The 22,642-nt window shown below is 42.4% G+C and overlaps 1 protein-coding gene across 1 annotated transcript in view; it reads left to right on the forward strand.

Moving 5' to 3' along the window:
• Positions 1–74: 74 nt before the first annotated feature.
• Positions 75–22,642, forward strand: part of S100PBP (S100P binding protein) — a 38,499-nt gene continuing 15,931 nt past the window's right edge. Inside the window, exons 1-4 of the mRNA XM_081961841.1 lie at positions 75–100; positions 5,332–6,181; positions 7,827–7,922; positions 14,632–14,741. Of these exons, the coding sequence (XP_081817967.1) occupies positions 91–100; positions 5,332–6,181; positions 7,827–7,922; positions 14,632–14,741 (1,066 nt within the window). The 5' untranslated portion in view covers positions 75–90. The remainder of the gene's footprint in view (positions 101–5,331; positions 6,182–7,826; positions 7,923–14,631; positions 14,742–22,642) is intronic.

Here is a 22,642-nt window from a genome sequence, read left to right on the forward strand (position 1 = left end):
CCCCTCGGCCTGGCGCCTCTGCCGCGCGACACTCAAAGGCGGATCGGCGTGGCGTGGCGAGGGGGCGTGGCCAGCGCCTCTCCGGCGAAGATGGCGGCGGGTGAGTGCCTGGGGCGGCTGCTGTTGGGGGCGACGGAAGGGGGCCGCGCCTGGGCCCCTGGCGCCTCTCGTGCAGAGCAGCCGGGTGGCGGGCGATGCGGTCGTCGGCCGGGAGGGCTTCGTGGTGGCTCGCTATGGGGTTTCGGCTCGGTGGGAGCAGCTTTCCTGCGGCCTTTCCCCTTGCAGGAGGGGAGGGCCCTGTCTGGGGAGGGGCTTCCGGGGGTTTTGGGATGGCCGGAGGGGGCCGTCGCGGAAGACGCGCAATGAGGGAGGTAACCATAGTAACACAGGAGGCCGAAAGCGAAAGCGAAAGGAAGGGGGCGGGGGGAGTGGAGGAGGGGCGGAATTTTCTGATTTGGGGCCCGACCGTTCCCGGAATGAGCGGAAGGGAAGAGGCTGCAGAAGAAACGGACTGCGACGAGGAGGCCTTTGGGTGGCCTCTTAAATCGGTTCCTTAATGATGGGGGCGGGGGGGGGGCGCCATCTGTGAGTTAAAATATTTAAATGAGGATATTTATTAACAAACTCCGAAAAAAATCGTTTATTCGAACATTACTGAACCTGCCTTTTAAATATCAAAATGCATTTTTCAAGATTTTTTTTACAGAGCTTTAGGTTCTTGATAGGAGAGATGTGGAGGTGGTTGGTTTGGATCCCCCATGAGCAAAGAGTTGAGTTTCTCTTTAAGGAGGAACTATCTTCAGCCTCAGTATAAATTCACCTCACCTAGTTTTTTTAACAGATGTCTTTACTTTTAAAAGTTTATGCCTAGCATTTGTTCTGCCACAATTACATTTCCCTAATCAGATAATCAAAAGGAAAGTTATAAACATAGTAACTTTAAAAAGATCAGTAAAATTTAAAATAGCCCACTGCTGAATGGACAGAAAGCTATCTGTCTGTCTGTCCCTGATCCATCCTAGAAGATGATGGAGGTATTTTTGAAAGTATGTCAGAAGCAAATGGCTACAGTCTAGGCAGCATCCCAGGAAGCTATAATGGTGATCAGGCTCACCTGCTTTTTGGCTTACAGAGGTGTTACTAGTCCACTATGGCTGCCATTATATTATTAGCTACCCACCCAATGGCAATTCACAATATCTTAACTCTCCAAGTAGACCCGGAAGTGTCTTGTTTTGTTAGAAGCATAACTTGATTTATATAAACAATTTATTTTATTGAATGTTGGTTTTGAAACTTGATGCAAACAAGTCACTGTTAAATAGACACTGCATCTTCCCTTTAGAATAGCTATAACTCGCAGAAAATAAGGACTTTGATGCTGAGAATACTTTTCCTATTTTATGGATCACATTACAAGTAGTCTTTGACTTACAACAGTTCATTTAGTGACCATTTGAGGTTACAACAGCACTGGAAAAAGGAATTTTTTAAGGGGACTTTGGAGTAAAACATATAAAGAATGGTTGCTAATGAAGGACGGGGGTGACATGATAGCAATGTTCCGATATCTCAGGGGTTGCCACAAAGGAGTCAAACTATTCTCCAAGACACTAGAAGACAGGACAAGATGCATTGGATTCAAGATCTAAAAGAGAAAACCAACCGAGAAATTTCCTGACTGAGAAACCAGTGGAACAACTTGCCTCCAGAAGTTGTGAATGCTCCAACACTGGAAGTTTTTAAGAAGAGATTGGACAACCATTTGTCTGAAGTGGTATAAGGTCTCCTGCCTAAGCAGGGGGTTGGACTAGTTGACCTCCAAGGCCCCTTCCAACTCTTTACTATTTCTATTTGAGTTGTCCTAGACTCTCCTAATCATCTTCGTTGCTCTTCTCTGCAATGGTGGTGACCAAAACTGGATGCAGTGTTCCAGGTGTGGGCCTACCAAGGCCTTATAAAACAGTATTAACACTTCACGTGATCTTGATTCCATCCCTGTGTTGATGCAGCCTAGGATTGCATTGATTTTTTTGGCAGCTGCAGCACACGGCTGGCTCATATTTAAGTGGTTGTCCATAAGGACTCCAAGATCCCTCTCAAAGTTACTACTATTGAGCCAGGTACCATCTACTCTATGCCTATGTATTTGGTTTATCTTGCCTAAAAGTAGAACCTTGATAATTGAGAAGTATGCATGCCGTATTACATTTACTTTGTATTACTTTGCTGCGTGCAAAGTTTTACATGACTTCCCCTGAGGTGGGAGCAAAATTTCTCTAATTTTTATAAGTTTCATATCCTGTGTGGTGTTTTTACTTACATTGGTTACCAGAGAGCATTTGTTTCCTATTAAAACTGGTAGCCTCGTGCACTGGAAGTGAGCAGGCGCAGGAGGGCCAACCCAGTCAGAGAGTCCAAACATTTCCACCCAGAACGCCTGGTCCCAGCGGTTCTTAGGATCCCAATTATTTTTGCCCATATACTTCATCCCCTTTAGTCTTCCTCTTTTGTTATTAACTTAGCAGTGGCAGAAAGTGATGCCAGCCAAAAACTAAACATTTTATTTATTTAGCATATTTACACATCTACCCGTCTTGCAAGGATGTGACTCTGGGAGGGTATAACAGCTACTTTTATAAAAGACTGGAAACGCTTTATAAACATGATAAAAATGACCTGGATTTCTGGATTTGCCAATTAATAAGGTTGAATATGGAGGGAGGTTACAATGTTGGCGTGCGCATGCACTGGTCACCCGGTCTTCCAGTTTCTGGCATGCATGCGAAGACCAGCTGGCCGGCGCATGTATGTGCACCGGAAACAAAAGCTGAACTTCCCGGTGTGCGCATGCGTGCCAGGGAGCTGCTCTTCCGGTTTCCAGCACTCCCACATGTGCGAAGACCAGCAGGCGCACATGTGCATGCCAGAACCTGGAAGAGCAATGGGCGATGGCTGGTGTGTCTGGAGAGATGACTCTGTGTGCCACTTCCGATTCGCCAACAGAGGTATAGGATTTTCTGCCTGAGCAGTGGGTGGAATTGGAAGACTTCCAAGGTCCCTTCCAACTCTGTTATTCTGTTAGGTTAACCATAACAGATGACCATTTTTCACATGACTTGCAGCATCCCCATGCTCAACTGATCAAAATTCAGCTGCTTGGCAACTGACTCATAGTTATGATGGCTGCAGTGTCATAGAGTCATGTGATCACCCTTTGCAAACTTATGACAAGCAAAGTCAATGGGGAAGCCATATTCATTTAACAACTTTATTTACTGCAACAACTATCTTTTTTATTGATCATGGAGCAATATCACAAACAAAAGCATTAAAAAATTTAAAAACAAAAATAAGAGGCAGGCAGAATAATGTATTGCAGTTGGTGGTGGATTATCAATGGGCAGTTAAAGTCAGCCTAATTTTACATACAACAGAAAAATTTGGTCACATTCAAAGAAACTATACTGATGCAATAGCAGTAGTTGCACACAAAAAGTTCAGCATTTTCTGGGTATTTTGTTAGGTGAGGTGTTATAAATTGAATCTGTGAGTCCTTATAGAAGATTCAGTATAACAAGGCGTGAAGTATAGTTTCACTGGCCTCTTGTCCACAGAGACACAGTCTCAGCTTATAGGGTATTTTTTTTTGCATTGGCCCTCCAAAACTGCTGTGGGAAGTGCGTTGCTAAGGTTAGTGCCTTTTAGACCCGGTGGGGGTGGAATATAATATCTTGCTGCTTTAAAGGGGGGACTTTGATTGCTCAAATAAACATTCTTGGGAAGAGCAGCCCAATCTTGTTCAATTTCCAGGTCTTTAATATATTATTTAAGTGCACACTCCTACCCCATTATTAAAATAACTTCCCTGGATAGAACGGTGTTACCAACTTTAACAATCGAAGTGATTCACTTAACTCTGGCAAGAAAGGTTGTAAAATGGGGCAAAATCAACAACGTTGCTTAACAGAAATTTTGGGTTCAATTGTAGTCATAAATCGAGAACTATGTAATTGAACATATCACAAATAATGTAGAGGTTAATTCTAACTTTCTAACCATTTATAATGGCTATTCACACTGCAGTAAGCCATAATGTAGCCACAATATCTGGGTTCATGTAACTTGGTTATTTGCAAAACTAAGATTAAACATGATTAGATTAAACATGATTAGCATACTTGTACTAATACAGCCTTTAAAATATCCATATGGTATTAAATTGTTGCTAATATCAATAAATCATATAAAAATATTTCTTCTTTCAAAAGGACTTTAAAAAATATAGCTCTATTTTTTAAACTTCTTTATACCTTTGAATTAGTATAGACTCCTGACGACTGCCTGGACGTGACTATGCAATTTTCTTAACCAGATTTTTCAGAAGTGGCTTCCTGTTGCCTTCTTCCTCAGGCTGTGATGAGGAATGGCTTTCCCAAAGTAACCCAGCTAGGACTCATTCTCCTGTTTCTAGGCTGGTACCTTAACCACTGCCCCAAACTGGCTATCCTTTAAATACAGCGAAGTGTTACACTTCTTTTAAAAAACACAGGAAGTCCTGATATATGAAGAGTTAAAAGTAGCAGTTTCCTTACCACTTACAACTTAATCTTTGTGTCACAGTGGGCTGCTTTATTCTGTTTTCCTAGTCTTGGGGTTTTGTGGATTTCCATTTTACCTTCCTCTTGTATATAGACTTTCGTTATCAGAATCTGAGCTGCAGGTGAAGCCTAAGGAAGTAATCTCCACTCCCTGTAGGGCTACCTGTTCAGGCTACCTATTGAAATGGTAAAGGAAGTCTGCAGCTCAGTGAGGTTAGCTTACTGTAGTGCAGGGGGGCTTAAATGTGGCCTGTGGGGGCGGCCTGGAAATAGCAAAGGACCAGCCCGCAGGGTCTCCTGGCAGCATCTGTTTTGGCGTATCCGCCTCGTCTTACCCACCAGCCCATGGAGGAGAACTACAATGCTGGTCCAGCCCTAGAGCAGGGGTGCTTGCACTAGACTACCCCTGCTCTAGTGCAAGAATTATAAGCCATGGGCAAGTGGCTTGACTTTTAATTTGCATGATGAAGCCTCCTTCCAAGTGCGTGCAGTCTCGGGGGAAGTGGAGGAAAGCCATGCTTGAACTTTCTTAAAACAGAGATTCCAGGCAGTTCGAGACTACTTTGATTGAAACAGGGCTTTGGTTATAAGGTTATCCTTCCTTAGTCTTTAACCTGGAGCGTGGAGGGTGGGATCCTTAAAATATAGTGGTCAGAAAAGCAGAACTGGATCAAGTAGCATTCTCTGCTTCTGTAGTAGTTTCTTAAAGTTGTTTTCTCCTATGCTTTAGGTTCCAGGAGCAAGAGGCATTTAGAAGAGGAGTGTGAAGAAGGCGGCGCAGGAGACACGAAAAGACAATGCCGTATGACCTGCAGGTGCTCATCCTCTCAGGCACATTCTCTCAGCAATGGAAGAGCAGCTTCTCCAGGCTCTTTCCTGAGCAGCAGTGGATGCTTGGATAATGACTTGGATGATGCCCTCCTGGCTCGTTCTGATGAGGAAAAGCCAGATTCTCCCACTGGACTCTCTCGTGAAGCTGAGGATGAGCTCATAGCAGAGGATCAGGAAACCTCCCTCTGTTTTGTAGCAGTTGAAGTAAATAGATGTGAGGATGTGAAGAGTGGTAGCCTTTTAGCTTGTCCTGAATCTGCACAGCCTCCGAGGGCTCTGGATGAGGTTGAAAGCACAAAACCTCTTCCTCAGACCGGTTCTTCAGCCAGCTCAAGTGAGGTGGCTCTTTTCACAAATGATTTGAATAAGAGCTCTCAAAATCAAGCAGAGTTTGGTGCAAAATACAATGGTTTTAGGATTCCAGAAGTTGGTTCAGACGTAACAGCTTCTTTGAATCCGGAGAGAGGTCTGTCTGGAAAAATAGATAATGACGCAATAAAGACAGTGGCAAATGATTTGCCAGTAGGAAGCCAATTAGTGGCTGAACATGAGTCATTTGGTGCAGTGGTTGAACAGTCCTCCTCAGAGAGACAGACTTCCCTAAGTTACAAGCAGCTCAGAGGCAAGAATACAAGCAACCCACTACCTGAAAAAGAATTAGATACCATTGACTTGCATGCAGTGTCCACTCGTGTCAATGGCCAAAGAAAGGATTGTGTGGAAGCTCCTGATGTTAAAAAAACAAATAGGTCAGAATACCTTCCCCTTCTTCCAGTGATCTGCTGTTAAGCGTGCTTTCTCAAATCGTGTGGAGTTTGGCATGTATATTGTTTTCCCTGCTTTGTGCAGGTTATGAATTGAGTGGATTAATCTTCAGAACGTGGAAATTCATTTGGGAACCTTGTATGTGTGGCATACGATGGGCTTGTTTTCTATCCCTTTGCTTCCCACTAGATGGTAGCAGGCACTAAACGTTTACTGTGGAAGACAGATTCCATGTCCAGGTTAATGTCCTCTTTTCCTGTGATTTGGAAGCAGTTAACATATTTTTGTTTTCTTTTAAATTTCATTTTCCTTATTTTCCTTTTCCCCATACTCCCCAAAATGCCAGCTTTCTTTTCCATGGGTATAACAATTTTACTGTTTGAAATTTGGCACAATATTTTTCTTAACATATTTTAGCGTCTTGATCCTGCAGACGGCTAAAAGCTGGTACTTTCTCAAAACCAACATTTAAGCTATTCAAGATAACTGGCATATATCTGATGTTAGGCAGTGTTACTTACTCATAGCACTGATGGTTATTTTTTACAAATTGTTGATGGTATGAAAGCATGCATTGTAGGCCATCTGATGCTGCTGTAGATAATCTGCTTAGATCAGAGATAAGGCTGTTCTCTGTCACCAGAAATGGAAGGGAATAGAAGGAGATAGCTCCATCTCTTCTAGCTAGAAAGCAGGAGTGTACAACCTTTTGGGTTGCCTGAGCCTCATTGAGTGAAGAGGAATTCTCTTGAACTACCTATAAAATATTATATAACATAGTTCATGTATATTAATTATGATGTTAAAAGTTTAGTATCTTGGGGCATACTACTAGCTGTCCAGGGTCGCATGCAGGCCAGGGGTTGGACACGCCTGACCTCCTTTGCTTGTATATTCCTTTGTCGGAGGGAAGCCCTTCTCTTTAGTCTTACATGCGGTCTTCTAGAGTATATGATGCTAATCTCCCCTGCCTGGACCTTGTCAAGCTAGGCATTGAGCAATATCAAGTGGCTTCTGCTCAGCAGACTGAAAGAATATTTATTCATGCATTGAGATGTGGTGATGATGACACAAAAAGAGAGACAAATTGGTGGTGGGGCAAATGCTGCCAAAGTGATAGAAGCCTGTAGGAAGAGGCCACTCGTCCCAGTGGCTGGTAAGGTAATACACAACAGCCAAGTGGCTATTAGCCATCAGCGGTTCCAGGATGGAAGTTTGGAGGACTGACCTGGACGCGCTGAACTCCCAAAGTCTCAATGGGGACAAACCCACCATGTCTGCTTTTGCTCTCAATGGAATGGTGGCAGGAGGGTCTGAAGAAGTTGGATGGCAGGTATTTTGATATTTTTGGCACAGCCTCAAGATACGTTTAAAGATGATATGAACTGGCCCAATGATGTCCAATGGGCAGTTGGGAAATGGGACAGGTTTGGTTGCACCCTCATTATGTACACAGTGCAAACGAGGCAGTCATTTTACTCTCTCCACCATTATGTTTGTCCCAAAGCAAAACCATACATGATCAGAGTGATGCAAAAAGACAACCTACTTTGTTCGTAAGGAGTTAGTAACTTCTTCCAGAAGTCCATCTAACGGATTTTGTTCCTCCCTATTTCTGCCTATTCACAGGCAGGAAGTGGCTAAAGAAGCAAAGAGGAAGCTACACCCTTCAGTTTGTCAACCCCTGAGCAGCATGGGAGACTCCATTTGCTGTGTGAAATCAAGGTACAGCCCACAACAGCCATTCTTCAAGAGCTTCAGTCCAAGGAAAATATCAGACTGCATAATGTTACCCTCTAGCTTAGCGGCCCCTAACCTTCTGGGCACCAGGGACTGGTTCCTGGGAGAGAGGTTTTTCTGTGGACCAGAAGGGGTGTGGTTTTACATGCTGCCTGCATCCTGTGGAGGAGGCTTTGTTGTTGTTTTTTGCATGGACCAGGGGTTGGGGATCCCTGCTCTATTTGTATAATATATATATATCAGAACCTGTTCAATATTGACCTTTTTAAAATAAGATAAAACATGATAATCTGGACCTTAACAATTCTGCAGACAATATTTGAAGAATCCCAATGGACAGTAGGGTGTGGTTTTTTTGGTACATTGCGCACCATCGATGCCAGAGCCCAACTGCTGCGTTTCAATATAACCGGAGTGAGTAACGGAGGTACTTCTAGCTGTCATGTTTCTTCTACCAATGGAATGCCTAGTTGCACCTAACATTCATGTGGTGGCAATCCTAACTTTCAGAATCAGTTCTGAATGGAGAAGTGCTCACCAATCCCCGTGAACAAGGGGGAGGTCACTGGTGGCTTCATGCATTGGAAATGGATGCCAAGTGAAAGTCGGTCTTGGGGAAGACGCTATCCAGACAAGTGATCAGATAAGAAAAATCCTTGCCCTCAGCTCTGGTTGTTTTGGACTGATACAGAATTGAGCCTGTGAAGACTAGGAGAAGAACTGAGAGATGGATGGTGATGGCAAAGGAAACACACCCAGAAAACTACAGACCAATCAGCCTAACAGCAATACCTGAGAAGATACTCGAAAAAAAAATCAAAAAACAGATCTGCAAATATCTAGAAACAAATAAAGTCATAAATAAAAGCCAGCACGGATTTTTAAAAAACAGATCATGCCAAACCAATCATATTTCATTTTTTAACAAAGTGACTAAATTAGTAGATTAGCGAACTGATGTGGACATAGAATATTTAGACTTCAGCAAGGCATTTGACTAAATATACCACAACCTACTTCTTGGTAAGCTAGAAAAATGTGGGTTAGACCATCACCACCACCAGATGGATTTGTAACTGGCTGACAAACCGTACTCAACGAGTAGTCAATGGTGCTACATCTACGTGGAAGTAAGTAAGCAGTGAGGTACCACAAGGTTTTGTTTTGGGCCCAGGACTTTTCTATATCTTCATAAATGACTGAGATGAGGGAATAGAAGAGGAACTCATCAGATTTACAGATGACACTAAGCTGGCAGGAATAGCCAACACCCCAGAAGACAAGCTCAGGATCCAGAATGATCTTGACAGACTTGAACAAAATGAAATTTAATGTGGAGAAAAGCAAGGTTTTACACCTAGGCAGAAAAAACAGGTACAAGTACAGATTAGGCAAAACCTGTCTCAAAAACAGTAATGCTGAGAGGGACCTTGGAGTCCTAGTGGACTATCACTTAAGCATGAGTCAGCAGTGTGCGGTGTTTGTTATATAAACAGAGGCATAGAATGGAAATCATGTGAAATATTAGTAGCGCTTTATAAAACCTTAGTAAGGCCACAGCTGAAATACTGCATCCAGTTTTGGTCACCACATTACAAAAAAGATGTTGAGACTTTGGAAAAAGTTGCAAAGAAGTGCAACAAAGATGGTTAAAGGCCTGGAGACAAAAATATACGAAGAACGGTTGCTGGATCTGGGTTTGGCTAGTCTAGAAAAATGAAAGGATTAGGGGGGACATGATAGCAGTCATCCTGTATTTGTGGGGCTGCCACAAAGAAGAGGGGGGTCAACTTATTTTCCAAAGCAACAGAAGGCAGGACAAAAGCAACAGTTGGAAACTAATCAAGGAGAGGAGCAACCTGGAATTAAGGAGAAACTTCCTTACAGAACAATTAAGCAGTAGAACAGCTTGCCTTCAGCAAGTGTAGGTGTTCATCACTGGAGGTTCTTAAGAAGAGACTGGCCAGTTACTTGTCTGAAATGGCATAGGATCTCCTGCTTAAGCAGGGGGCTGGACTAGAAGACCTCAGGTCCCTTCCAGCTCTATTCAACAATGGAGACAAATGAGACTCTTTAGTGCAGTTTTTTGAGCCAGCTATGTATCCAAACAAATGTCATGCATTGGACCAGTATGGCAGATTATGATCTATTCTTTCCACATGCCAATATAACCCCCAAAATGGCCATATTCCCCAGAGGCCCTAGGGCAACTATCTATGGCAGCAGGTTAAATCAGGCTGAGTTTGGATTTCAGACATAGGAACAGTCAACATTCAAACAATGAAAACAGACACTTAACTAGAAAAACTGCTATTGAATTCAACAATATGCATTGGAATATCATTGGATTATGTGAAAGACGATGAAATGGCAAAAAATAGTTGAACTTGACAGGACTGGGCATTTACTATACACTAGAGGTACTGGACGATGTGATGGAGTTGGTTTTCTCATCAACCAAAAGCTGAAAGACTTGGTAGTAAAATTTGGGAGTATATCAGTCAGAATAGCCCAATGCGTCATTCAGTTGAACAAACAATACAAGCTTCAAATCATCCAAACGTGCGCATGAACCATAAGCTGTAGTGATGTTGAGGTCAAAGAGTTTAACAATGACGTGGCCCGCCTTCGAGACAAAGAAAAATGCCAACACCGATGGGTGGCTTTAATGCAAGAATAGGAAGAACAATAGGTTGGAAAAAAGCAACTGGCCCTATGGAAGTAGTGAATGAGATAATAGAGGTGACAGACAGACAGGAACTTTACATCATGAACCTATTGTACAGGAAAAAAGCTAGCAGAAAATGGAAGGGTCCATCTGGGTACCCAAGCGAAATTGACTACATCATGTCAAGTAATAAAACCATATTCTGCAATTGTACTGATGGATCAATTGTTTTAATGTTGGAAGTGACCATAGAATGGCACTAGCTAAAGTGAAGATAGACTGTCAAAAAGAGTGCATGAAAATGAGAAAAATGTCATGAAAAACAAAAAGAGTGACAAGCTGTTAGAAGAGAACAACCATTTTGAGATTAATCTATCAAATTGCTGTACTCTATTGCAAGATTTGGAAGAGATGAACATTACGGACCAAAATGGACAAATAGTCAAAAACATCCTTGAATTTGCTACCTCTATAGCATTGCCGGAAAAAGACTTTGTATAGTCAAAAGTCTCTGATGAAACTATTAATTTAATGAAAAACTGAGGGACAATGAAGCATACTGCAATTTTCACTAATAAACTGAAGTATGTTGAACTTTCCAAGACTAAGAAAATATATCCAAGAAGAAACATGTTAGTTTAACGTGAAACTTGTAAAAAAGGCAATTGAAGAAAACAAAGGGATTAATAGAGCAAAATGTTATCTTAAAAATACAAGAAAGAAGGTTGAAGAAATGTGAAGAAGGATCTATGTGTAGAACAAGACAGATATTGTTAGAAATAATTGGAAAATTATATTCAGAGTTGTACAAAAATCAAGATCAAGTAACAACACCCATGAAAGAGGAAATGCCAAATATCCTTGTGGAGGAAGTATCAAGTGCCATAAAATCAACGAAAAATTGCAAAGCTTCAGGAAATGACTGTGTTACGGTTGAAATGCTAAGAGCTGGTGGTCATAGTTTACACAAGATGCTAGCAAAACTATACTCAAGATGCCTCAGAGAAGAAAAAATACCTGATGCATGGAAAAATGCTGAAGTGATTCATATACACAAGAAAGGGGCCCAAAATGATTTAATTGCCCAATAAGCCTTTCAGTCATCTACAAGGTTTTCACCAAGATAATAGCAAAAAGAATATTGAGAACATTAAATAATGCACAGCCAAAGGAGCAGGCAGGGTCCTGAAGTGGGTACAGCCCAATGGATTACCTTCAAATTCTTCAGCAAGTCATTGAAAGGTACAGTTAATACACCAGGTCTCTGCGCATGGCTTTATTGCCTACGAAAAGATGTTTGACTCCATATTCCAGCAAGCAATAATTAAGGCATTGCTCAACCAAAGCATAGACACTGCTTACATAAACTTACTACAATCAATATATGAAAAATACAATGGCAACAATTTGCCTTGATGTTATCTTAAAGTGGAAATCAACATAGTTGACAGAATTGTATGACAAGGTGATACAATATCACCTATATTTTTCTCAGCCTGCCTTGAAGAAGTATTTCACAAACTAGATGAGATGGAATAAAAATTAATGGCACCTATTGCAGACGATCACTTAAGATTTACAGATGATGTTTTCACATGACCAAGAAGACCTACAAAGACACATGCAAGAACTGCACAAAGCAGGAGAAATTGAAAAATAGCCAGGTTATGTTAACAAATTCACCAAAGAAATTTTTTTTTTATACCTGCAGAGACTAAATGTAGTAGACTACATACACCTTGACCAATGGATCTCAGTAAAAGGTGATACAATAAAGGAAATTGAACGGTGTGTTAAATGTTTAACGTAATTTCCAAGAACAACCTCCCCCTATGCTTGAAGATAAAAGTTTTTTATCAGTGTGTATTACCTGCTCTAACATGCCAGTGAAACATGGACACTAACCTCACAATTGATACAAAACTTATGAGTGGCGCAAAGAAGGATAAATGCTCAGCATCACAAGACAAGATTGAAAGTCCTGCACATGGATTAGAGAACAAACCAAAGTGTACGATATCATCAGTAGAGTCAAAGAATTGAAATGGAAATGGGCTGGTCGCCTAACAAGAAGAACAGGTGGCAGGTGGACCAAGGCAGTCATAGAATGGATCCCTCTTGATCAAAAGCATCCACGAAAGAGACCTAAAACGAGATGAATCGACAATATCAGCAAGTATTGGGAGCCCAATTGGCAAAAGAAAGCTCAGGATCACATTGGTTGGAAACAGGCGGAAGAGGCCTTCATCTTGCAGTGGATAGAATGATGATGATGATGGATGAAATGTCATGCTATGTTGCCTATTTTTAACTAAATAATTGAAATCTCATGATGTATTTTTATCAGATATTTTGGTGAAGTCAGGATAAATTATTCAGCATTCTATAATCAAGGCAATTAACCATTCAAAAGATGAATTAAAAATAGTTTGATAAGATTTGTTCTTGAAAATCCATATTAACTTCTAGTAATTAACAAATGCAAGGGTTTGGGGATTCAAATACAGGAAGTCCTCAACTTATATCCACAATTGGGACTGGAATCACAGTTGTTTAGCAAAGTGGTTCTTAAGCAAGATACCCACGAGACCACTTTTCTCTGACTCCAGTCCTGGTTCTCCCAGTTACAGTTCTTAAGTAACCATACTGGTTGTTAGGCGAATGGAGCTGAAACGAAGTCCCTGCCTAAAAAGGGCAGGAGGCTCCATGTATGGGCTGGAGAAAGAAAGCTCCGATCTCAAAGGTTCCATCTTTTGGCAGCTTCACTTATTGCATGAGGTGGGAGGGAAATATTTTGGCAGCCGGCAGCAGCTTGCAATCTTCCCTGCTGATTTCCCTACTGATTTTCTGGGGAAGCTGGCAGAGAAGATTGTGATCACATGACCTCAGGGTCCTTGGCAACCGATCTTCAGTGTGAATAGGTTGCCCAGCATCCAGGTCATGATCTTGTGATCGATGGTGTGTGTATGTGGCCTGCACCATCTTTTACAGCATCCAGAATTGCTTTATGGAGTGTAAAGCAGCCTTTCTAAGCCTTCGTAACTTGAAATGACCAGTCCTTAGTTGAGGTTACCAACATCTGAGTAGCTTGGCATCCAACATCTATTGCATGATCTGCGTATAGAGGTTTCCCAACTAATGCACAGAGATTCAATAGGGATATAAGCTTCATGGGAGAGCAGAAAATAGCAATAGTTCTCAGACAGCCTCTCTAAGCGGTTTACAGGGTCAGCATCACTTTATCCTATGGAACAAGCTCCACTAGAAATGTGGATGGCTGTGTCACGACTGAACTTCAGAATTCTTAACAACAGTCAACAGAAAAAGGATCTTATTTTGTAAAAATATGATGTATTCCGGCTGTTCTAAAGGTTGTTTTTTATTTCTATATTACTGTTACTTCATTTTTTTGTACACCATCTTGTGTCCTTTTGGAATTGGCAGTGGTTTTTTTAAAAAATAAACTATATCAGTTAGTATCCAGGAATGCTGTTCATATAATCCTGGAGTATTAAATTCAAGTAAAGATATATTCCCTGACCATGTTTCTGTCAAACCTGAGCTTTAATCCCGATGCTTCACAATTTCATGGTGGAACACAGAGCTTTTGTTGCAGAAGCTTGAACAAAGCATTGCTACTGCTTTTCTTTATTATCTGTTATCGTTTTCCTTTGTTCATTGAGCAGGTGGTATATTGGTATGTTTCCTTTCCCCATTTTATAGTTTCTTGACAAGTTACACTGGGAGCAAATGTTAAAATTGAATTTTTGACTGAAAATGGAGTAGGCATTCACTCCATTGTTTGTTGTTTAGAAATATGTTTAATGCAATGTCTTGTGATATTGTACAAATTTTTAAAATTTGGAAGTAAAATCTTTATTTTTGCTTGTCTGAAAGTAGAAGAAAACAACTTCTGTACAATTATATCTTGCTTTAGCTTTCAAAACTTTCCTAGTAATTTGCTCTTTCTTAGAAGATCATTTGTGGTACATTTGCAGATTGTTATTTTTTTCCCTCCTCTTCTAGTCCTGTAAAGCCTAAACGGATATTAATTCAAGAAGCAGACCTTGAGTCAAGAAAAGTGAGATACGTTAATGCCGTACTTAACCATGCTAGCTCTACCCCGTCTCTCATAGGTAAGTGCAAAGGGAAAAGGCGAGTTGTGGGTGGTGGAAACATCATAAGGTCATCGTGGAGATGAGCACATTCCAGGCTTCTTGGCTATCCTTTCCACTGGGATGAGTGGGATTTGTTCCAGAAAAGCCTTCCTTTCTTGCTTCCATTTCATCCGGGCCAGAGATGAGGGTCAGGTGCATGGAGGTTTGTGTGGAAGCTTAGCAATCTTCTAATAGAGTTCCAGAAGGAATTTTCCTTATATTTTGAATTCACAGAACATACCTAGCTTTATAAATGAATTAACTTGCAACATACATTGAAATGTAAACTAAGCAACACGCTGGATTCATGCAATATACCAAACTTTGTTCCAACCAAGTTTCAACATGTTGTGTGAAGAGTACAGTCATTTAGTCTTTAGATCAGGAGTAAGCAACCTTTCAGATCTCAGGGACCACTAAATTCATAATTTTAATTTTAAATCCCACAAGCCACTAATATGAACAAAGTAGGTTGTCAGTGATGGGATGGGATCCTCCAGGCACTTCGCTTCGCCACCTGTTTCTGTAACCTTAAATACTCAATTTGGACCCATTTCCCACAGAAAACAAAACTGTATCTCTCTCTCTTTCTCCCCCCCCCTCTCATCTCTTCCCCTTGTCTCTCTTTTTCTCTCATCTCTCTCTCTCTCTCTCTAATCACTCCCCCCATTCTCTGTCATCTCTCTCTTTCTCTCATCTCTCTCCCTGTCTCTCTCTTTCTCTAATCTCTCTCTCTAATCACTCCCCCCTCTGTCTGTCTGTCTCTGTCATATCTCTCATCTCTCATTCTGATTCTCTGGTGCTCTCTGGGTCTCGCGGGTGCTTCTTCAGCCTTTGTTGGTGCTGGATGCACCTTTGTGCCTCGGGGAGTCGCATGACCTGCTCTCCACCCCGAGTCACTGACCCCACCCGGCTGCAGCCGACACTCCATGTCATAATGGGCTCCAGGAGGAGGAAGGGATGCCGTTTCCCTCACTGTGAAGTGCGCTAAATTTAACTCTGCTGTAAGATCAATGGACAGGCTAAGGAGGTGCCAGCAGCAGCAAAGAGAAATGGCTGGGTCAGGCCAGTGTCTTGGGGCTGAGAGGAAGTTGCGTGTCTCCCCGTGCCACCGAGGTGCACGGAGCACCAACAAGGGCTGGAAGAAACGCCACGGGATCCAGCAGAGATGAAGCTTGGCTCCCATTCTCGAATATGGAGTAAATCTCCATTCCCCCCCCCCTTTCCCTTCCCTTCTCAGGCCAGGCGAATAGTGACTGGGAGTGGTGTGCGACGGCTGGGCCAGCCGGGTGGGTTCAGCCGACAGGAAGCCACAACGGGGGGACAAAAGAACTGCGGGTTGTCGATACTCGTTGCTTCGGCCCGCCTGTGCAGCCACCCCCAACAGCATTATTAATTTGTTCCTTCCGGTGAGGCTGCACTACTACTTGCTTGTCCACCACCTGCAAAGTTGCAAGTTGCACGTAGTGGTGGAGATTTTCAACTCCACCACAGCCCGCCTGGCCAGTCACATATTTCAGAGCTCTAGTCCCAGGACTGGCCCATTGGTCGGAGCAGCTCCTCCACCTGGGTGCACTGCGGACCACCAAAATTTTTTCACAGACCGCCGGTTGGTGACCTGCTTTAGATGATTGGTTGGACAAACTTGATTAGATTGTTTTGTCATCCAAACAGGAGCTTTGTTACATAATCTATCAAAACATAGTTTAGGTTGACAGCACACAAAGCTACCACATGATTTGACTGCATATTATTGTAAACAATTATTGTAGACCATAGTTTACAAAATTGGTGTAATCTATTATTTATTTTACTTTTATAATTAAGTAATATTTGTGATACATTGTATAATTATTGCTTCAATCCCAAAGGTCTCAAAATGGTGTGTTAAATTTGTGGAAACAGGCAGAGATTTTATCCAGGGTCCTAAGGCTGAATAAGCATTGGATGTTTGGCCCCCCTGCCATAAAAGTCGAGCTACAGGGGGCTTTGTGGGGCAGGGAGCTAATTGAACACATTGTCTAACACATGGCCTGTGCCAGCTGATTTGTTACAATACAGGCCAGGTTACGATCGTGGCTTAAGAAGTGGGGGGAGGGCATAAAGGGTGTGTCTCATGTTGGGGATTGCAGTTTGCTTCTCCTGAGTGCCTAAGAACTCCTTGAGTTTCAATAGAAGGAGTTGAGTTTATTGTAATGGCTTATTTGCAGGTGGTTGTGGTCCTTTCAGGAAGATAACAATACAGTACTTTTAATAATAGTTTCCAATTTTTCACACATGTAGTACTAACAGATGTATCACTCCTGGAATATTTGCCAGGTATATATTGAGAAAACTGGTGTAAGTGAAAGAAAAAGGATTCTGTTTTTTCATTGTGTATCTCTGTTTAATATGGAGCTCACTAATACGTCCGTGTCAGAGTTGCTCATAGCAATAGCACTTAGACTTAAATACTGCTTTACAGACTTCTCTAAACAGTTTACAGTGTCAGCCTTTTGCCCCCAACAATCTAGGTCCTTATTTTACCCACCTCAGAAGGATGGAAGGCTGAGTCAATGTTGAGCCGGTCAGGATCGACCTCCTGGCTGTGGGCACAGGTTGCCTGCAATACTGCAGTTTAACCAGTGTGCCACCAAACCACTCACAAGCAGTTTATGTGATGCTTACACATAAGTAGCCCAGGTACACCCTAATGTATTAGTTAAACTGGCTTTTCTCAGAGTTCGGTATGACTGGAGAGGAAACGTTTATCTCGTTAAAATGGAGATATTTTACACACTGTGAATTCCATATTCCAAGTTTTTCTAAGATAATATTTTTTTCATTGGTGTATACCTTTTACCTTAATCTTAAGAATTCTCAAGCTTTGATGAAACCCTAAAATGATAGATGAATTTGTGTGACCCTAATTAACCACGAATAAAACTTAATGATTTCATTGGAGTTAATTGTACAGAAGAAATATACCACATTTTAAATGATTACATTTAATTTATCATAAAAAAGCTATGATACAACATTTCAACTTTATAAAATAAAGCCTTTTCATTGGAAATAAAACTTTTATTCATAATTTTAAATAATGCATAGTTTTCAAAGATTTTTCAAATGGCTTGGGCTCTAGTTTTAAGTTGGCCACTCTAATTTCTCATGCCATATTTGTTATGGATCAATATATGTCAATAATAGCTTCAGCAGAATTTTACTGCTGGCTTGTCCATGTGTCACAGGAGCACCTTACAGTGATGGTGCACATGCTCTGGAACTTGTGCAAATGATCTGGAACCTTGTCAGACTCCTTTTAAGCTTTATTTGGCTTAAAGCAACTGCCAGTTTGTCCAGCAGAATAGGAGACGGTAATGCTAAGAGCTTTGTGTGTCTAAACCATCAGGCCAGACTCTGGCTTTGCCTCAGGTTTTGCTTGGACTAGCTAGCAGCTGGCTTCTGCAGGGGGAGCATTGGGCACATGGTGAGCCCAATTTTAGTTTTGGCATTCAATCTGTCCCTTTGTCGGGGTGCACCCTTGGCTTGCTGGGTCAGCTGGCTGTCAGCTTGTCTAGATAAAGGGGGAGTGGATTCTAACAGCAATCCCAATTCATTTATTTAGTTGGTTCTTATAGCCATTCCCAAGAATGATTCACATAGATAAAATGACTAAAAACACGAAAAAGTAAATAATCAAACCAGAATATAAAACGGAAAACAATTTCACTGAGGCAGTTGTTCAGTCTTCAGAAGTTGGGGTGCTCCATCATTGGAGGTTTTTAAGAAGAGACTGGACAGCTACTTGTTTGAAATGGTCTGGGGTTAGGATTAGTTTTGTGCTTGGGGGTTGGACTCGAAGACCTCCAAAGTCCCTTCCAACTCTGTTCTTCTGTTAATTCTACAATTGAACAGTAATACCAGAAATCCTAACCAGATTCCCTAACAGAGAGAGGAATCAACTAATGGAATGGCTTCCTACAGAAGTTGTGGGTGCCCAATCACTGGCGGCTTTCAAAAAGAGTCTGAAATGGTTTAGGACAGTGGTGGTGTGAAGTTCCCAGAAGATGACCTAATTAATTTACGAGCCTCGAGACAAAGTTCAAAAGAAATCCATTCATTTATTAGGATCAACATTCTGGCATGTTCTTCTGCGGAGCCGAAACTGATATCTGCTTAATTGCGTTTGAACTTTACCCCTGTGTCCCCTCCCCTCTGTCTGTGTGATAAATCACATTCACCAACAAGATTGTAGAAATATGAGATCCGACTCTGGCCAAAGGTATGCATGGAATCCTCCCTCCAATGCCAACCTGATAATAGTCATGGCAACACTTTACAAGTTGACATCCGGCTCCCCTCTCTTCCCGAAAGTGACCTGTTTGACACAGAAACAATTTGAGTACAGGTATATAATTTAGGGATGCGTTCCTCCCCCAGGCTTGCCTGGATTTTCTGCATGGAATTTTGCTATAAGGCGATCAGCCTGGATATTCCTACTTTTTACCCAAGATTAAGTTTGGAGTTGTCTCCTGTGCCACCTTGAATCAAGGTCTCGTTGAACTTCATAATGGGTTTGGCCCCCTATGATCATAGGGCTCGGGGTCTCCCGGGGTAGTGGTCTCAGAGTGGATCTGATCACGGGTTTTAAGAGGCTACTATTAAACGCCAGGTGTATCTTCCCCAGCAATTGAGGCAGTTTCATTTGCACTGTGACTAGGTTGATGATCTTTACTATGGGGAATGGTCCCATAAACTTTGGCCCCAGTTTCTTGCTAGGCAGTTTTAATCTCAAATATTTTGTGGAGAGGTAAACCTTCTCTCTCACCCAGAATGGCTGTTGTGGAGCCCGGTGTTTATCTGCCTGTTTCTTATAGGTTTGTGCTGCTTTAGCCAGTGCTTTTTTGACATTTTTCCAGGTTGCTTTCAGCATTGACATCCAATTAGTCAAGCTGACTGAGGAGGGGGGATTCCTTGGATACTCAGGCATTGGGACGAAATCCATACCGCTCACTATTTTGAACAGCGTGAGTCCTGTGCTACTGTGAACAGCATTATTGTACGTGACCTCAGCAAAAGATAAAAGGTCTGCCCAATTGGACTGCTGATAGTTCACGTAGCACCTCAGGTACTGCTCTACCATGGTGTTCAGTCTCTCTGCTGCCCCATTGGTGCTCGGATGAAAAGCTGAACTAAGACCCTGAGATGACCCAATGGACCGCAGGAACTCCCTCCAGAACATAGCCGTGAACTGGACCTCTGTCTGAAATCATTCTTCGAGGTACTCCATGCAGTTGGTAGATATGCTTCACAAACAGTTTAGCCAGCTTGTGAGGCGAGGGTAGTCCGCTGCAGAGTATGAAGTGTGCCTGTTTGGAGAACAGATCTATTACAGTCCAAATCACCGTGTTTCCCCCACTTTTTAGCAACTCTACTATAAAGTCCATTGCAATCTCCCATGGCCTTGTTGGCTCTGCTACTGTTTGCAGCAGTCCGGGTTTTTTCCCCAGTCGTCTCTTCATTGTGGTGCAGATGGTGCAACTTTTCACGTAACTATCCACATCTTTCTTTATGCCAGGCTACCAGAATTGCCTCCGGGCTAAGTGTAATGTCTTTAGGAACCCAAAGTGGCCTGCCGGTTTGGCGTCGTGGCTCCTCTGGAGAACTAGGGTGCGTAGGGATTCTGGGACATAGAATTTTGTCCCCTTCCATGCAAGGTCATCTCTTTTTGTCAAGATGTGTTGGTTTGGAACCAGGGGTCTGCTAGCAGTTCAGTTTTTAGCCTCGTGGTTAGGTCGCTTGCAGGTTGGTTTTGCTGGTTGCGGTGTTGCCGCCTGGTGGTCACTTGGGCAGCTGTTTGAGTAGAGGGAATGATGGCGTCCACTATGTGCTCCCGTTCACATTTGTACTGAGGCATGCGGGGGAGGGCGTCAGCTAGAAAGTTCCTCCCCCCTGGAATGTGCTTTTTCACAAAATCAAAACAGTTGAACTATTGAGCCCATCGGACTTGTTTGGGTGATAGTTTCCATGGGGTCCTAAGCGCCTCCAGATTTTTGTGGTCAGTCCAGACTTCGAACGGTTTCTGGGCCCTTCCAACAGGTGTCTCCAGATTAGCAGTGCCCATCTCACTGGGAAAGCCTCCTTTTCCCACGCGGCCCATCATCTCTCTGTGTCTGTGAGCTTACAGGAGATGTAGGCTCAGGGTTGTAAGTTTCCTTGGTTGTTTCTTTGGATTTTATCAATTTTTAGTACTCCCATTGGATCCTTTTTTATTTAAGTAACATTTTTTGGTGGAGATAACAGCGTAGAACATAATACAAACAAAGACTTTTGTTGCTGCTGAGAATTAAAAAAGCATGGGAAAAAGAAAGAAACGCCATGGCACCAGCCCAAGATCTCTCCCTCCAGTGAAGACAGCAAAACAACCAATAATTGAGGTGCTATTTGTTGGCAAGAGATCTGTAAGTAAAACTAACTCCCCCATCCCCAACAATCTGGAGAGATTAGAACGGGACCGGCAAAAAGATGTGGCAAAACAGCATTTATTAGACTTTCCCGATCTGGCGGGGGAGGGGGAGAACAAACTGAAAGCCAGCTCTTCTCACAAACAACTAGCCCAATAACTTCCTATATGGAGGCTGAGCTAAAGGCAAAAAAGGCGACCAACAGCCAGATAATTCAGAGTGTGGAGAGTTTACCTTGGGAAAATTCAACTGAGTTTATGGCAAAGCAATGCCTTCTCACAGCGCAAACGGTGGTTTCAATATTTGAACAATTAATTGCCATCCAACATGATGTAGAGACATTGAAAAAAGATTTAGCTGTTTTTCTTCAAGTACAATATCGGGCCCCAGGTACCCCCACTAAAGTTCTTGCAGAAGACTTGGTTAACTTCCATACGCAGGATAAGGAAAAGGAAAAAAAGCAAAGAGCCAGAGAAACAGTTAAAGAGTCGGATAAAAGGTGGGCAGTCCTCTCAGAAAAACAGTCCCTCCCCAGACAAGGCAACGAGAGGAAAAGGTATCAATAAAGAAGAAATCAGGAAAGCATCCCTCCCTCAATTACAACAATCACATCGCTCACTACAAACCCAACGGATAGCTTTTAGAATCCATATGAACGGACTTAATTATGGATGTTGGAATTCCAGAAGTGCAATACTAAATTTCCTAAGCCAGCTTCTTCACTGTCACAGGAGCATGATTGATCTCCGTGCTGTTGAGTGGTTACCTGAGGTCCCAAATTGGAAGCGGATTCTCCTGTCTTTCAAACAGCCCACCATACCACAGATGTTATTCAAGATGAAGGCATATTTAGCTTCCTTCCAAATCTTTCCCATCAGAGTCTTTGGTGAGGAAAGGGTTACTCCGTTAATAGCTAACATGCGAGCTCCCAAGGTGGCTACCGCCTCCTCATTTTCACCTTTGGAAAAGAGAGAGAAAGATAGTGGGAGTCAACCAGCCCTGCCCGGTGAAGAGATACTTAACAGCACAGAAGGTGGTCTCATTAGCGCTTTTGGTGCTCTCCCAAGGAAAGAACAAGGCAATATATTATACAAGTTAGAAAATTTAAAGAAATCCTTATTGGTCACAATGGATACAGCAGAGCCACTTATAGATCTGGTTTCCCCAATAATTGAGCCTCTCACCAGAGGACAAGGGATTACATGAATACAAGATCATGGAAAATAGAAGCCAAGACACAAAGGGGGTATTAGAGATCCCAGCAGAGATGGAGATGTTTTCATCCCTGTGTGAATATCCCATGACACCTTCAGCACCAAACCAAGAAACTGAGAGTCGACCCATGTCAGAGCCACCATCTCAAAGAATGAAAGATGACCTAATAACGCCTTGTCCTACACCCAGAGAAGAGGCATAGGAATGACAAGCTCTGTT

Source organism: Natrix helvetica, assembly GCF_964273705.1.
Source record: "Natrix helvetica genome assembly, chromosome: 9".
Lineage (NCBI taxonomy): Eukaryota > Metazoa > Chordata > Lepidosauria > Squamata > Natricidae > Natrix > Natrix helvetica.